General features: G+C 47.1%; 1 protein-coding gene across 1 annotated transcript; it reads right to left on the minus strand.

Annotated features, from left to right (window-relative positions):
• Nucleotides 1-692: 692 nt before the first annotated feature.
• On the minus strand, nucleotides 693-16,667 carry PROSER2 (proline and serine rich 2). Its single transcript, XM_068670041.1, is given in 4 exon segments — nucleotides 693-4,272; nucleotides 5,117-5,369; nucleotides 16,487-16,630; nucleotides 16,632-16,667. Coding segments are annotated over 4 exon segments (1,416 nt in total). The 3' UTR covers nucleotides 693-3,289.
• Between the last annotated feature and the right edge of the window lie 294 nt (nucleotides 16,668-16,961).

A 16,961-nucleotide genomic window follows, 5' to 3' on the forward strand; every position in this document is an offset into this window, starting at 1 on the left:
TGGTTGCAAGCAGCAGAAGGTAGTTGTGACCCAGTGGGCAACCTGCAGGCTGCAAGGTAAGGGCCGGCCCTACGAACAAAACCCATCTTTCCTTCCACCTCCCATGAAGTCTGGGTCACAGCCGAGCATCCAGCGGAGGTGTCAGGGATGCAGCAGCAGCTCTTTGAGCAAGGCATTGCCTCGTGGGAGAGGTCACTGTGCAGGGCAAGAGAAAGCCCTGGTCTGGGGGGAAAAATTGAAAATAAAAAAAACTTAGCCAAAGAGAAGGGCGTTCCCTTGGAAAGGGTTTGGCTCCATCCCATCTGAGGACCCTCCTTACCTCAGGGGAAAGGTATTTGTAGCTGGGGAGGCGCCTTCTAAGGAAATGCTCAGCCCTACGTGAGGGAAGGAGTTCTTTGAAAGCGAGACCCTGGGCAGGTGAAGGTCGGGGCAGAAGCAGTTAAAGGATTAAACGGGACAGGCCCTTGGTGAGGGCCAAGGCCAAAGCTGTTGGTTTTGGTTCTGGCCCATTCCCTGGTTGAAACAAGACAGGACCAGCTCTGCTTTGCACCTCCCCAGCTACAAGAAAAGTTCCTACATCTCATCGTGAAAATCCCATAGTGAGTTTCCTACGAGCCATTCAGAAATGGAGCATTCCTCCAGGAGTGATGCGCAGTATGGGGTGACAAAGAACGACATTCCACTTCCCAGCAGCCATTGTCTCTTTGGTTTTATCCCACTTTAATAGAAGATTGATCAGCTTTGTGCAAGACAGGTGCTTCTAACAGAGAAAAATGAAGTCACAGCAGCATAGACACAGAACGAGACACACGCAGCAGAGCGAGGGTTACATACAGGCTGCTAGCAGCCGCATGGAAGTAGTACATGGCTTTACTTACAGCTTTAGGCACAGTGAAGAACTCGCCAACAGGACAGTTGCTATTACAAAGGACTACAATAAATACCTCGTCCGAGTCCTCCCTGGGCAAAATTGGTTTAATTTAAGAAGCTCCAAGTCTCTCTTCCCAGCAGCTGAGAACAGCGCCCTACACGAAGAGTGAAAGAACAGGCTCCAGCTAATTCAGCGTACTGCAACTTTATACTTTGGATATTACACTTTTTATTATTTATTAGGGTTACATTAGAGAGTTAGCAAACGGGGCTGAATTTCAGCGAAACGATGTGTGGCAGGTGGCCCCCTCCTCGCTTCCCGCGGCCGCTCAGCTGTCAGCAACTGGTGAAGGGCTGGCAGGAAGCACTTCGCTGTGAAGGCTGCTCTGTGTGCACGTCCCATTTCTAACATAAGATTTTCTTTAACAGGATTTAAAAGCACAGAGGCCACGAAACATTTCGGTTTCCTCAGCAAGTTAATAAATCATGCTGCATTGGCACCACATCACCCACGTGCGGGGCTCCACGGCAGGTGCTGCGCTGTATTTATGTGCTAGGGTTTCCTTCTGATTTAGAACTACAGCCTCAACATAAGGCTGTGATTTACTTTCAGCATCCAGGCAGCTTTTGTTGTTCCAGGAGAGCTTCTCACACTCGATTATGCACGCTGAAGTGCTCTGCCAGACCGAGGCACGGCCGCATTTTTAATTACTGGTTGCTTGTGTGTAGTGTGCCTGGCGCAGGGAGGAACATGATCCCAGTAAAAAGGCTGAAAAAGAATAACTCCGTAACAGAACCCAGAGACCATAACACAATTAAAAATTTAAAGCAGGAAGCAGATAATTTAAAAACAAAAACAACAAAAAAAAATACCCTTTAACTTATGAGGCAGGTTAATAGCTATGAAAAGATTTTTTTCCTTCACGCCGGCTTTGTTTACAAGTACAGCTCAGCAAGTTTGAAATACTTTATCACAAGGAATACAAACGTGTTTATCACAGTTATGTCAGAGCTCCTCTCTGGAGGGTGGGGCAGTTTCTATTATCGCCACTCCCCTCCTCCCCGCCAAGGTTTAGTACTCAGCTCCTTAGGGAAACGAGGGGGTTGCTCGAGGCTTTAGAAAGTGCGGAGAATAAAGGAAATTTTCTCTTTAGAAAAAAAGTCTGAGAACTCTTAAATGTGCAGGGGTAACAACGAGGAATGGGGAGGGGCTGGGTTTTGGCATTTTGGTTTAAGATGGCTGGTTTTGATGGTGGCAGGTGTACAAAAAGGGAGGGAGCTTTACAACAGAGCAGCAGCTTTGCCATACACACAAAAACATCATCCCAAGACAGACATTTGGGGATTGTCATGAAAAGCGTGGCTGTTAACTAAGGCAGAATACAGCGCCAGGGAGCCCTTACACACTGCTCTTGCCTGCAACTCCACTTCGCCTGCAAGACTTTTGGCTGTAGCTTCTGTTCTGTATTGGCAGGGTGGGATTGAATAAGGCTCTGAGCAGAGGAGGATGAAGTCTGTCGAAGCAGGAGTTAGAAGTAACAGAACCTGGACCCAGCCAGTGCTGCACAGCGATTGTTCAAGGAGTAACAGCTTCTTCACAGGAACACTATGGTAAGAGGCAAGACTTTTGAGTAAGGTTCTCACATTTGGTACAAAGTGGGCTTGTTCCTATGGCTTCTCTGCTCCACCATCCCCTGGTACAGAACAGCGGGTTTCAGATTTTCAGGAGACTTTTTGGCTGTTGGTGCAGAAACCAGCACGCCGTGCACACCCTCGAGGCCCATGCGGTGCCTCTCACTGGATGTGGAGCTTCCTAGGAGAAAGGTCAGAACCCAAACCAACCCTGTGCAGGCTGAAGTGGAGTGGGCACAGAGCAAGGAAGCAGCAGCCTTCACCACGGGTGAGGGAATAAAGCAAAGCCGGATAATACAGACAACAAAACAACACAGAAGTACGTCACCCAGGTCAGAAACATCAGTTCTGACCCATCTCAAGCCCCCCTGGACAGACAGACACGTGTGCAAAACAGAGCTCTCGGTTTTGGCTTTAGAAAAAGAGCAAAAAGGAGGCTCCTCCGTTCAGTGTGCCCCGTACAACACTGCACTGGGCACTTCCCTACCGCAGTGCCCACTGCTGCAGGCCAGCACGACTGAAATACATCTCTCAGTCACAAGGAGTAACAGACGAGCATCTCTGCAGGACAGCGGGCTGAAACCCACCCCTGTAGGCGGCGTTTCATGCTGCCAGTCTCTGAGCTAAACGCCAGCAGTCAGTCCAGTCCCAGTACCTCCTGAGCTCACCCGAAGCTGAGAACTTCCCCTTTCTTCTTCCCATCTGTCTGATCCCAAGCCTGTTGGGATTGCTCTAGCGCAAAGCCAAGCTTGGATTCCACTCTGATGCCACAATGTCCCCCTCCCCGTTACGCTGTCTCTTTCAGCAGTCCCAGTTTGCGGAGTGCCTCTCTCCTGGCTTCTTCTGTTGAGCCACGTCCAGCGAACTTGACGGTGATCCCTTGCGAGCGAAATCCCGAGGGTCTGGGCAGTGAACCCGACCTCCTCCTCATATCCAGGCTGAGGTTAGGGGGCTTGTAATCATTAAAGCCCTTCGCTGCGTTCTGCTGAGCAGCCTTGTTAGCAGCAAGAGCTCCCTCTGGTTTGATTGTCACAGTTTTGCCCAGAGAATGGAAAGGGCTGGGCTCGCTTTTTAAGACCTCGTGGATGTTTTGGTACCCGTTGGGAACGGCGTCTGCCTGCTTGGGCTGCGCATCAAGACGCTGAGCGCTCGGGGCATGATCCACTTGGTCCTGAGCTGGCTTTCCCTTAACGAGACCCAGCTTTGTCAGGGCCTCATAGCGCGCTTGCTCGGAGGAGAGATCCCGTAAGGAAGAGCTCCTGTTGCGCGACAAGAAGTCGTTCTTCTGCAGCTTCTCCTCCAGCTCGGCTGCCAGAAAGGCTCCGCCGTTGATGTTGGCCAGCACCTGAGCTCTCCGCTCCTGCACGTTAACAGCTGCCTTGGAGATGGTCTCGTTGAATTCCTTGCCGCTGACGTTGGTTATGTTGATGTTGCTGGGAAAGCGGTGCAGTTTGGGGGCGGGTGCAGGGGGGTGCTTTGGAGCTGCAAAACAATCACCGTTGGCTACGGGGGTCTTCTTCCTGTCCAAGCTCCCTTCCTTGAGGGCGCCAGGGAAGCGCACCCTGCTCTCCGCTTGCTGCTCGGACATCTTCTGGGCCATGATGAGCGGGGTGGGGATCGAGCGAAGCAATTTTGGATGCTGCACGGCAGGAGGGGGTGGAGAAGGAAGAGGAGTCTCACAGCTCAGCTGCTGCGACACCGAGGGATGCGAGGGAAGGTCGGCGGGTGCAGCTGGCTTAGGGCTCTCCGCTCGCCAGGTAGCATCCAACACTAAGAAGAAAAACCAACAATAACCTTGTTAAGTCTTTGCACGGAGCACAATACAAGGCTTTCTCTCACCTAGGATTAGCAAGCATCAGTATTACCCTCCCCAGAACTTTCTAGCCCAGACTCAGCCCACTTTGCCCATAACTAACAGTGAGCAACAGCATCTTGAGGGCGTGCTCTCGTTCAAAGCACCATATTTACTGTTCATTCACTTCCTGCCATTCATTCATAATCTGTACGTTTGCTTTTCTATGTTTAAAGGCTTCTTCTGTAGGTTTTGCACATTCTTATTTTTGATTAGAACAGACAGGAGAGGACACGTCGCATCACAACCTATGTACTAGCGATAAATCTGTTCTCCAGAAGTAGGGAGAGCAAACTATGGGGTGAAGAAATCATTCTGTACACTGCATTGCCGCAAACTTTTGTTAGAAGCACGTGCCTCAGTCCCTCAAAGTGAGGTTATAACCAACGTGCTATCTTAAAACTTTTACAGAGCCTCAAGAGGTTTCAGAGAACCAGAACGTGAGCACACTACTGTGCACCAGTCTGCCTTGCTGTGATGACTCTGTTATACTCAGTTCTGTTACAATTTAATTACAGTAAGGGACTGAGACTGCAGTCCAACAACTTAGTCATGAGAAAAAAAAAACAAAACAAAAAAAACCAACAACTTTAGGAACAGCAATTTCAGCAACCACTCAATTCCACATCAAGTTACAATCATGATCCTCACGGCTCCTGATATGTAACAGATTGATCTTGGGGTAACAAGGCAGGCACAGAATTTCTTTAGCTGTCATGGCTGAGTCAAAAGGAAAACCACACTTCCAAGAAATCCTGCTACCTGGTTCTGCATCTTTGCTAGGAGGGCCTTCGTGGTCACTGCTCTCAGGTGTTGACTGCACTAAGTCAATGATATCCTCGGTCTCCGAATGGCTGGACACATTCTCTTCCGTTGACCTTGAAGACTGACAGTGGATGCCACTGTCATGTAGGACTGGTTCCTCCAAGTCGTCTTCTAAGGCATCTATAGTTTCCTCGAAGAACATGAGAACATCCTGCTCTTCGTGGGTTAAGTACTTCATACTCTCATCGTCCTACGTGGGGGAAAAAAGCCACAAAGATTAACGCCCTACAGATCAGTATGGAGAAGTACACCGACAGCAAACACAGCACCCTCTTTTTAGAGACAGAAAGAAGCACGATGTAGCTGGCAGCAGTCACATCAGAAGCATCTCCTTGCTGTTTTGTACCTTCCCAAAGAGGCACTCATTTACTACAAAACAATAAAAGCCAGGAGTTTATAGCACGCTACTTTTGACTGAAACACAGCAACTGGTATTTCATCCTTAGAAGTACTTTAATTCAGCAATGTCCATTTGAGTTGGAGTAAATTGGTAAAAATATTTTAAGAAAAAGATGAAAAAGCCAACAACAAAACCCACCCTACAGCCCTGTGCCTGTACAAGAGCTGTGATAGCTTCTTGAAGCTCAAAACTGGCATTAGCTGCTCCAGGTGTGTGTCAGGTTCAAGGACAAGGCTCAGAAGCAGCACATGAGGGACAGGGGGTATTCAAGACAAGCCAACAGGTGGCTTGGCTCCGTTTTTGCTCTGAAACCAAAGGGGGACTTCGTTGTCAGAAAGGCAGAGCTGGAACTGAAATACAGCTCCCTGTATTTCTGCAACCCCCCTCAGCCTGAATTCCCTCACAGCTTAAAGGAATAATAAGGGGGGGAGAAGGTTTCTGAAAATTTTACCTCTGAGTTACGGAAAGAAAAGAGTTAGAACACACACAAAGATGTGTTCCCCAGCAGTAAAAGGCCTCGGGCTATTTTCTCCGGCAGGAAACGCTCCTGTAGAGCACAGGAGTGATAAATAATCGCTGGGATCATCTAGTCTTCATTTTCTGTGAGTCACTGCTCTTGATTAACTTGATTAGCACAACATCACTGCGAGAGCCTAGGCAGCAACGTGCAAACTCTTTTCCCTCCACCTCCACCCTGGGAAACACTCACTTTTCCAGAAGCTCAGAGATGACAAAGAACGATTAGGAAAGGCATCGCAGTAAGACAATGGATCCAGGAAGGACGTTTCCCAAGAGAGCTATGTAAGTTCTGGAATGTAATTAAGTGTTGTCGAGAAGTGAGGTTTTCCTTTTTCTGGATTCAATTTCTCCCCTACCGTGGACCTCCGCAGAACAGCGGTGCCTACAGATTTAGAGCTCTGAAGCACTGCTTCGAACCAAGTGGCAATTAGTGCCTAAGCACTTAAAAACACTGCAGATGAGAAAAATCTGCGCTTTAGGGCTCTTAGTTGCCTTCTCAGTGGTCAGGGGAACGTTTCAGTCATTTATCTACAGGGAAAATACAGAAGAGAATCATGCAGCCTCTCAGCCACTCTCAGCTCTCCCACTCAGGACAGGTTTGCTGATTTGGGGCTGTGATCACATGGATGCTGCAGACGTCAGCCACAGCTGGCAGCTCCCTGTTAGAAGAGAAGACTGAAACCTCCCAGGGAAATACAAAGGTGGTTCAGCAGCACATGGTGCAGCTTCATCTCTAGAGATTCGCATTCCTTGTCTTCAAGGTGAAAGTGGCTGGGAGAAGAGTACAGAGGTGAGGATATTTGTGTTTTAATCTTCCCACCCGAAATGCACTGTCAGAACGTGTAACAGTCCAGCTTCCAGCAAGGCTGCTCCAAAAGCCCGGAGCTGGATGCCATTTGCACTTGCCTGTTTCAAGCACTGACTTCAAAGGCTGACGCACTGCGCGGCTCGCACCCACCGCACGGCAGAGCTCAGCCTTCAAAGTCTGAGAAAAGTTTTACAGCTGCGCTTGAAAAGCCAGAGACAGACAAGGCTTCTTTTTTTCCCATTAATGGATGTTGCAATCTCCTTCCTTCCCCACCCAAATACTCACTCTGCTGCTATGTCTAGTGAGGGAGAGAATGACAGGAAAAGAGCTGTTGTGAGGTAGGTCCTCGCTCCAGCTGAGCAGGACTCCGGGCAGCTTTTGTTGTGGGTGAGCTCACGGCGAGGACCAGACTTCCGTAGGCAGAGAAAGGGCTTCGTGGTGGCAGCAGACCCAGCAGCCCTGCAGTAACTGCATCACACTCCTCGTTTAAAAGAGCTGCTCCCACGTGTGCTTTGCTTATTTGGCTGGACAAAATGGTACGTGAATTGAAGCAGAGGCTTCCAGAAGCCCAGAAAACTTCCAGAAGCTCTGTGCTAGCAGACTGAGTGCTTCTCCATGCCCGGTTGGATTTGTATGGCCAGAGCTCTGCCAAGGTTACCACCCCTCACTGCTCCTGCTGAACTGAGCAGCTTCCTTTTTTCCAGGGAGGATCTGAGGATTTATAAAGCCACCCCTTTATAAATACACCTGGGGTGAATGGCATAGCAGGGTCTGAGAGGACAACCTCAGCTCAGTTAGCTCTTCAGTCTCCTTCCTCGTTTCCTTTCCAGATAAGCAATGTCACACCTCAAAGACGTGCTCTAGGGGACCCTGCCGGGCAGGGGTTGGGCTAGGAGCGGTGTGTTATAGGGCTCCCACTCGTACTGCTTGTAGCAGAGCTCCCAGAAAGATGCGAGGAATCTTGTGGTTAAGCGGTGCCAGTTATAGCTAAGGTTACCAAGCCTATTTCAAATACTTGAAATATGTGGAAAATGAACTCATCTGAGCAGTTCCTGTTCATACTGGGATGGTGTCCCAGCATCATTTCTCCTTGAAGAATCTGGGTTTTTAGCAGCCCAAGCGGAATCTCTGCAGTTACTCAAGCTACTCCCTTCTTTCCACCGACTCTCCTCATAAACACACCACCCAAGCCAAGCCTACACACACACAACACTGCCCACCTTAAAAGCCACTGGCAAAAGACAGCTTCCATTTGAAACCTGAAAACTGTGCCTGAGCTGGGATTAAAAGAACTTCTTGAGCAGAAGAAGTTTAGGATGCAAACAGCTGCAATAACTAAGTCTGCTCAGCTGCCATTAATATTTTAGAGTCCTGCACAGCCAAATGTTTCCTCCTCATGCCAAACAAGAAAGGCTGTGAAGGAGGATGGCTTTTTTCTTTTGTTTCATAGGAAAGATCGCTTTCATGCCTACCCATTACAGCCACTGAATATCAAGGGGCCACAGAAAGCTTCACAACACCGATTCAGCTGCTCCTACCAAGCACGTCCAGGACAAGGTGCTGTCTCTGCTACACTGGGTTTTGTTTAGTAAGAGGCAGTTCAGCCCCGATGCTCCTTTGGGGGAGGAAGAGTCAGGAGATCCTGAAGCAGCCTGATGGTCACACTCAATTAATCTGGAGTCCATCCATCACTGAGCCCAGCAGCCTAACACTAGCACAGCTTTAACAGAAAAAGGAGGGGGAAAATTCCAAGCCATCTGCAATGGTTAAAACATTAATAATTAATTATTCTGGGAACTGCTAGGGAACTGAGCAGCATTACCCGTGTCAGAGAGCTACATCTCAACCAGCAAAATCCCACAGAGGTGGGTTCAACTGACTCATCTGTCACTTCACAGTGCCACAGAATGAATGGGCACAGCTCCAAGGGAGAGAGAGAAGTGACTGGGTGCTTCTTAGACAACACAAAGGGAACAAGCTATTGTAATATGTGGGAAGAGACCCATGTAGCACCACTGGAGCCCCAGCCTGCTGGTAACACGGCAGACAGGTCTACTAGTAAAAAGAAGTGGGGGAAATAAGACAGCGCTGCATGTAGGAACAGCGTCAGAACAGGTACAAAAGCTTCAGTGCAGAAGAAAAAGGAAATTACTTCTGGTGTATTTATAGAAAGGGGAAGCAGGAGTTGTACAGCTCCACTGTTTAGGCTGGAAGTGAGTGAATTAAGATAAGAACAAGAAATGCCATTCAGGATCAGACCAGAAAGTTCATTTAGCTCAGTAGCCTGCCCAGAACCACCCCTGTTGATGCCCAGGGCAGAGGAAGGGGGTGAGGAAAATAGCACTGGGGTGCGCTGGACGGACTGATCATTTTCCTCCCTACATCCTCCCAGCTTCCAGCAATACACAGCTCGAGGAGTTCCCATCTACGTGCTTAACAGACCATAATAAGCCTTTCTAGCCCGAATTCATCTTATTGTTTAAGCTCGTTTAAACAAGCGACATTCACAGCATTCTGGGGCAGTGAGTTCCATACTTTAATTGGGTGCTGTGTCAAAAAGCACTTCCTTTACAAGCCGCCAGCTGCTTATTTTGATAATACCATCCCATTTGGTGAAGGGCTGTAATACTGCATGTGCTTTTCTGCACTTTATTAACGTAATTGTACCCGTGTGCTCCATGGTTAGCAAGGCGTGTAATCGGTTGTAGGTGGGGAAACAACCGATCCAGAAGCGTTACAGAAATAAACTAGATGAACTAAAATCGTGAACTAGCACGATAAAGGTTGAACTGGGTGATCTGAGAGGTCTTTTTTACAAGCTAACTGATTCTGTGATTACTGACTACGTTAGACTCAACCCACTTTTAGAAAAGCAATGACATATCTACTTCAACTTTGAAGATCTCTCTCTGGTTATCAAACACAGATTGATCAGCTTATAATTTCCTCTTCCCTTTGATTTGTTTTAGAAAACCATTCAAAAAGTTTGGAGGAACTTTCAGGCCAAAGCCACTAACTGTTTTCACAGCAATCAAATCATTTCACACCCATCTAATTTCTCCTGAGAGAGCCACTGACTTGGCCAAGGGATATATGCACAAGATGTGATACACACCAATTCGAAGTCCCAGAAAAGTACAGCAATAGATGAATAAGGAATCCTAGATGAATGAGGAAACCTAGATCAAATTAGTGGAAGGTGCCTCTGTAACTGGGGTTGGGGAGGGAATTATGTTTGAGAAGTCTTGTTTCATTAAGACTTTGAGAAGTCTTGTTCCTCGCTACAAGAAGGACATGGAGGTGCTTGAGCGGGTCCAGAGAAGGGCGACGAAGCTGGTGAGGGGCCTGGAGAACAAGTCCTACGAGGAGCGGCTGAAGGAGCTGGGCTTGTTCAGCCTGGAGAAAAGGAGGCTCAGAGGCGACCTTATTGCTCTCTACAGGTACCTCAAAGGAAGCTGTAGAGAGGTGGGGGTTGGTCTATTCTCCCACGTGTGTGGTGACAGGACGAGGGGGAATGGGCTTAAGTTGCACCAGGGGAGTTTTAGGTTAGATGTTAGGAAGAACTTCTTTACCGAAAGGGTTGTTAGGCACTGGAACAGGCTGCCCAGGGAAGTGGTGGAGTCACCATCCCTGGAAGTCTTTAAAAGACGTTTAGATGTAGAGCTTAGGGATATGGTTTAGTGGGGACTGTTAGCGTTAGGTCAGAGGTTGGACTCGATGATCTTGAGGTCTCTTCCAACCTAGAAATTCTGTGATTTTGTGATTATGCAGTTTGGGATACAAGTCCTGAACAACCTCCTCTACACCTCTGTTATCTGATAGTTCACAACCTGAACACAATTAACTTGCTATCTGTTGATAGAAGATGTAGCTGCAAGAAGCAGGCAGGACAGAAGACTTTCATGAGCCATATAAATGTGCTAGTAGTCCACAGGATGAATTTTGACTGGAGAAAAAAAAAAAAAGCCACAATTACAGAGTGGTGAACAAGCGGTGATATAAAACAGAAGGACCTGCAGGTCAGTTTGAGTGCTGTAAAGAGGAAGTGGAAAAAAAAGAGTGCTGCTCAGGTATGTAAGTGTCATCCTGGGCTATAACAACCAGGGTGATGAAATCACTGCACATCCTCACTCAGAACACGGAGTTCAGATCCACTCGCTGAACTTTCAAAAGGTTGCAGCCAAGCTGGACTGGCTCCAGAACAAAGCCAGGAGTGACGAAAGTTTCGTTGCACAGGAAGCTTGGAAGAATGGAGTGTGCTAGGTTTTAAAACACTGAAGAGTGGGAGGCAGGCAGACACAGCCCTGTGTGTATGCCAGGATGTAAGAAGTTGGCCACATTACGTCATTACAACACATCTTCTATATCCACTGAAGGCAAGACGTGGAAATCAGATCTCACATTTCAGAAACTTGAATTCAAGTATCCATTGAATGAGAAAGGAACAGAACAGAACAAGAAAGACTGCTCTGGAAGCCCAGGAATGCCCATCAGGGAGGGTTAAAGAGCAGATTTACCCACCTGCTAGAGTAATCATCTGCTAGGTTCTGCTTTAGTTTGAAGAGGAAGCTCAGGGCAGACCTTATTGCTGTGCAACTGCCTGAAAGGAAGGTGTGGGGAGCTGGGGGTCGCCCCCTTCTCACAGGTAACCAGTGACAGGACCAGAGGGAATGGACTCAGGTTGTGCCAAGGGAGGTTCAGGCTGGCAATGAGGAGCCATTTCTGCTCAGAAAGAGCAGTCAGGCACTGGGACGGGTTGCCCAGGGAGGTGGTGGAGTCACCATCCCTGAGGGTGTTCGAGGAGAGGTTGGACGTGGTGCTTGGGGACATGGTTTGGTGGGTGACACTGGTGGTAGGGGGGTGGTTGGACCAGATGATCTTGGAGGGCTTTTCCAACCCTAACAATTCTGTGCTTTGAAGCAGAAAGATGCAATTTATAGATCATGAAAGTAACAGGCACTGTGTGTGCCCCAGGAGAGGCATTCTCCCCAGCACATTTTACAGCAAGGCCACTCTTTACCCTCCTTCTACACCCACAGTCTGAAGCAAGCAGTTCTCAAGCTCCTCGTCCTCTCCAGCTGCTCACCCTACTGGTAGGAACAATGACTTTTTTCCCCTCCCCAAGGCCTACTGCTTCCAAGTCACGCTAATATCAACCTGAAGCAGATGAAGCTTAGCACAGCTCTCCGTGCCCCGCAAGGAACAGTTGCCACCTACCCAAATGCAGCCAGGGGGGTTGGGGAAATGCAATCTCCCTCTTACCGGGATGTCCTAAAGGCACACTGGAATCCCAGGATGACAGAATCAAACCAAGTCTGCCGAGTCTGTTGCATTTGAATGATCTGGACTGATCCAAAAAGGGTAAGGTCATAGCAATTATTTTTTGGGTATTAAATCCTGGTAGAGCCACAGAGGAAGCTTGTTCAAAGAAGTAAAGAGTAAGGTGTATTTAAGAATCATGACCACCCGCCAATTTGAGCCACTTGATTAGTGACCAGAAGAAAGAGTCACTTGATCAAACTCTGGGGGTCACCACCACCCCAAAAGAGCAGCAATTAACTGTGGCATTCACCAGGGATCTATCTGAAACAAATGGGAAAATTAGAAAAAGCAGAGCAAGGTCCATTGGGAGCAACAGGGAACCCACTAGCCCTCAAGCCTTGCCCTCAACAAGACACGTTAGGATACAAAAAGGTACCGAAGTCACATCAACACATCCAAGACACCCATAGTTTGTCACTAGTGCAGTTCCAGGTCAGCAGAGGCCACCTAAGGAACACCCAACACCTCCTGGTATGATCTTAGCAGGTGATACCATTGTCCTAGCACGTAATTCACACCTAGAAACTAAAGCAGTTGCTCATGGCTGAGAACAGACACAGCACAACTGCAGGAATGAAGCAGTCAAAGAGATTGATCCTTAATAAGTCAGCCTGCACACATCTGTTGTAAGAGAAGGGAAATTATTTCAAAAAAAGCTAAGACCTAGTATTATCTCCAGAGTAAACAGTTACAGCAGCTTAAGGACATATTTCATGGCAAGTTAATGCTTACACCACCTATTCAAGACTGGCTTTTGGGATTTAAAATTGCCGAGCAGAACAGAATGTGCTTGTTCACCCTCCCTCTTGCGCAGGGTAACTGATCCCCTGCATTGAGGAGGTACACCTGTCTCACCCCTTTGCCAAGGATATGTTTTAACACTACCCTTATTACAAAGAGGTCAGAATATACCTGCAGATTCAGGTCCTTGTAACTTTTATGGCTATAAGATGCAGCGAAGTTGGTGGTAGGAAAGAGGTTTAGGTGATGGTGGGACATGGAAATATCAAAGCAAACATTCCACCCATCTGAACGTAGTCTCTTGTACTTGTCTTCAGCTGCTGTGATAAATCTGGCAGCATAAATCCAGACCTGAACATCTGAGTTCTACAGAAAATCCTACTGCAGTTGAGACAGAACAGACACCAACACCTTGTTTTCCCATTCAAAAATGTGTCTTCAAGGACTGCAGTTGTCAAAGATTAACTCAGAGCACCATTGCATAGATAAGAGGGTGAGAAATGTGTCAAAATTAAACTCAGCAGCCAACAGCTGACTTCAGAGTCATGCTGATTTTGTTTTAAGCACATTTGGGCACCTGGAAATTCGTGTCCATCTCCTAGCCGTCCCTAACCCAGCGACTGGTTCCACGAGGAGCAATGCCAGCGCAGACACACAGGGTGCAACAGCAACCAACAAACAGTCAGCCAAACCAGCTCGAAGCTGTCAGCATAGGCTAAAGCCGGCCCAGGATGCTGTCTGCATTATCACATCCCCAGGTTTGTTTGAATTCCACAGAGGCAATACAAAGGTTATGTTTAGTGACTAATGTGGTTTGACACTGGGAAGCTGAAGAGCCTCTTTTTCGTAATCAAGTACGAAGAAACCTGTACAACGCTGTCGTAAAAACAGGGCTACGCTTTTTTGCAAGGCCATCAGAAGAATTCCAAGTCAACCCTAAACTTCTGTGCTGTGTCCCCAGTTGAACAGATCCAGGAAAGAGATAAATGAAGAGTCAAGTAAGTCATAGCTGCTTCTGTTTCAGAACTAAGAATGTCCGGTGTGCCTGGAAGTCTGACCCTCCCTTCCTCTCTCGAGATTGGTCCGGTAAGAAATTATTTATCTTCAAAGTTCACTATCCTCTCCTTCCCTTTAGGCCCTCAGAAGTTTGCTCCCATTTGCTCCTCACAAGAAGGAGCAAAGCTACAGCAGGAAGAAGGTAAGGTTGGAGCACTTTCCCAACTACTAGTTTTTCCTCTTATGAATCCCCTGATCTACTTAGTGGAGCGTAAAAATCTTGCTTTTAATACACAGTTACACAAGAGTACAGAAAGAGAAGTATCTGATGAATACCACTCTTTATCCTGAGGATTTCTAAAGACTGTTTCAGCGATGAAAATGCACAAGGTGCAAGACAGTAGAATATTGTTTTCTTACATCAGATCACACAAAAAAAAATTAAAAAAAAATCCGAGGAGCACTGAAAACCCCAGTCCTGGTTCCAGGGTTACAAGTGGCAGAATTCTATTGCTGTTACTTCAGACTCCCTCTCAAACTCAAACTGTGATTATACCTTTACTCCTGACATTCTGCTTTCAGTAATCTCTCTACTTTTACTGAAATGTGGGCAATGAACTGTTCTCTACATCCAAAGAAACCTAAGAAAGGGCTATTCCTATTCCCCTCCCCTCCAAGTGAAGGGGAATACCCGTGCCCCAAATCTGTCCTTCCAAACACCCCAGTCAGCAGCCTTATTTACTGGCCACGCCACCCACTCACTGCTAGAAGAACTTCCACCACTTGCCATAGAAGGGTATCTGTAGCACCAAAATTAACTCTCAGTCTATACTTCACTTTCCTCATGCACAAGCTCGTACCAAGTAAAGGACTAGAGGCTTTAGGAACTTCTCCAGCTGATGCACCAGTCTGATGGGAACTGCCTCACCCCGCAGTCAGGTTGTACTCCTATAAACGACTCCAGCACAGACTGAAGGGATTCTAATTCTAGCTGATGCATCATCATACGGGTTATCACATGGTAAGATCTAGTTAGATTAAGGTAATCTATGTCATTTCCTGACACAGCACACTCAGGATGAGGCTGTACAAACACACCAATTTATATATAGCCTCGTTATTCAATACCGATTTTCTCAAACGACCAGTCTTGTGCCTGCTGCCACAGCCAGGAATAAAACCCAGGGAAACATGACTGGCTACTAGTTGACACACCGGGAAAAAATGCAGTCAAACTATTGCATAAAATTAACTTGTAATTCATTATTAAAGCACAACTCCCACTGTCATTCTCTGAGATCCAACCAGTTTCTATAGAATAAGCAACATACGCTAAATATCCGAGCCCAAATGGCATACCTGGCTCTTGCCTCATCTCTCTCGCCCTGATGCTTCCTTTTTTTTTTTTTTTTTCTCCCCCCTAGAGCAGATCAGAAACAGTTAAGGGACTAAACGTAGTACTATTTGTTTTGCCTTTTTACTAGCAATACAAGCTGAAGGACAGAGCAGAATATTAACTACAGTGTGGTATTTTTGTTAGAAACAACCAAGAACAAACACCTTTAGAGTTACCTCCAGTTGCCAACAAGCTCGAGAAGGAGCATGAAACAGAGCATTTCTGAGTTATACAGAAAAACACAGGTACCGACTTGCCAACTTACTCTTTCACAGCAAGCTACTTCCCTAAAAGAAGGCTGGCAGGGAGGGCAGAGGGGAAGATATGGAAAGCTTAATCTCATGTTTAATGCAAGAGTGAGATTTAGGATCCCATTTGGGGAAAGCACGTTTAGCAGAGTGCTTTCTCCCCAATTAAAAGCGGACGCTTTCCAAACAGCTGTGATAATGAAGAAAACGCACAGGGAACTGTACCTGCTTTCGAGGCTTCGCATGGCACAGTACAAACCATCCTGCTGAGTTCCCTGCCTGAATCATCCTGCTCATTAGAAAAAATGCAGACCTGCATCCTACTCCCTCAATTACTCACGCGCTATTTAAATGGCCGCACACTCATATTCGCTAATGCGAGGACAGCTTTGTTTGTGGTGAGCTCTTTGTTACTCACCTAATTACATGAAGGAATAAGCTGAGAGCTTCGTTCAGTAGTGTCAACAAGGACCTTCAGCAAGGAGCAGCATATTGAGCTGAGCACCATCCCTGGGCTCCTCTACTCTCGCTTTAAGTCATTCCTAGAGCTACACCAAACCACGCACCACATGAAGGTAGTGGAACAAAGCTACCCAGTGCAATGCACATCCTAAATGTTGCTCCCAGTTCCCTGGAAGGGATGGCCAAGCAAAGGCGCTCTGCAGGCTCTCTGAGACAATCAGACCAGAATTTCAAGCTGTGGTACCAGACCAGAACACTTCTAGCCTTCCGGCTGGTTAACAACCAAGACCACAACCAGCCATTTAGTGCTGGAACTCGCAAAGATCAATGCTTAAAAAAAATAATAATCTTGTGATGTGAACAAAGCTACTCATGTGGTTTGTATCACTAAGCAGAAGGCTCATTAAGCACTTACCATAGCAAGATTTTTACACCTCGCTTGGTTGCCACGGTTCTCCACGCTGCTGCCCCTCTCCATGCTCCCAACTGCGTGCTTTGGAGAGATTTCGGATGTTGCTTCAGGAAAATCTGAGAGGAGATTTCTAGGCATCACACCCTCCTGGACTTCCTGATCCCAGCGCAGCGCAGGATGCCATCAGCACGTTACGTAGGGTTGCTAGCTGTGCTCATTTCTGAAAACAGAGAAAAGTGTGTTATATTCAAAACTGTTCTTAAAATAAAAGGAGGAGAATAAGTTGTAGAAGATCCTAGCAAGTTAAAATAAGGCTCGTCTTTAATGCTCTGGAACACAGCTACCACTGATGGTCATCTTTTTTAAAAAAAGATAAACCAGTAATAAAATCCCAGAGGTTGAGACCAACAGCCCCAGTTCAAACACCATCTTTTATAAGCTTTTAAACAGTAATTTATCAGACAGCATTTATTTATAA

This window comes from Anas acuta, chromosome 1, assembly GCF_963932015.1.
Source record: "Anas acuta chromosome 1, bAnaAcu1.1, whole genome shotgun sequence".
NCBI lineage: Eukaryota > Metazoa > Chordata > Aves > Anseriformes > Anatidae > Anas > Anas acuta.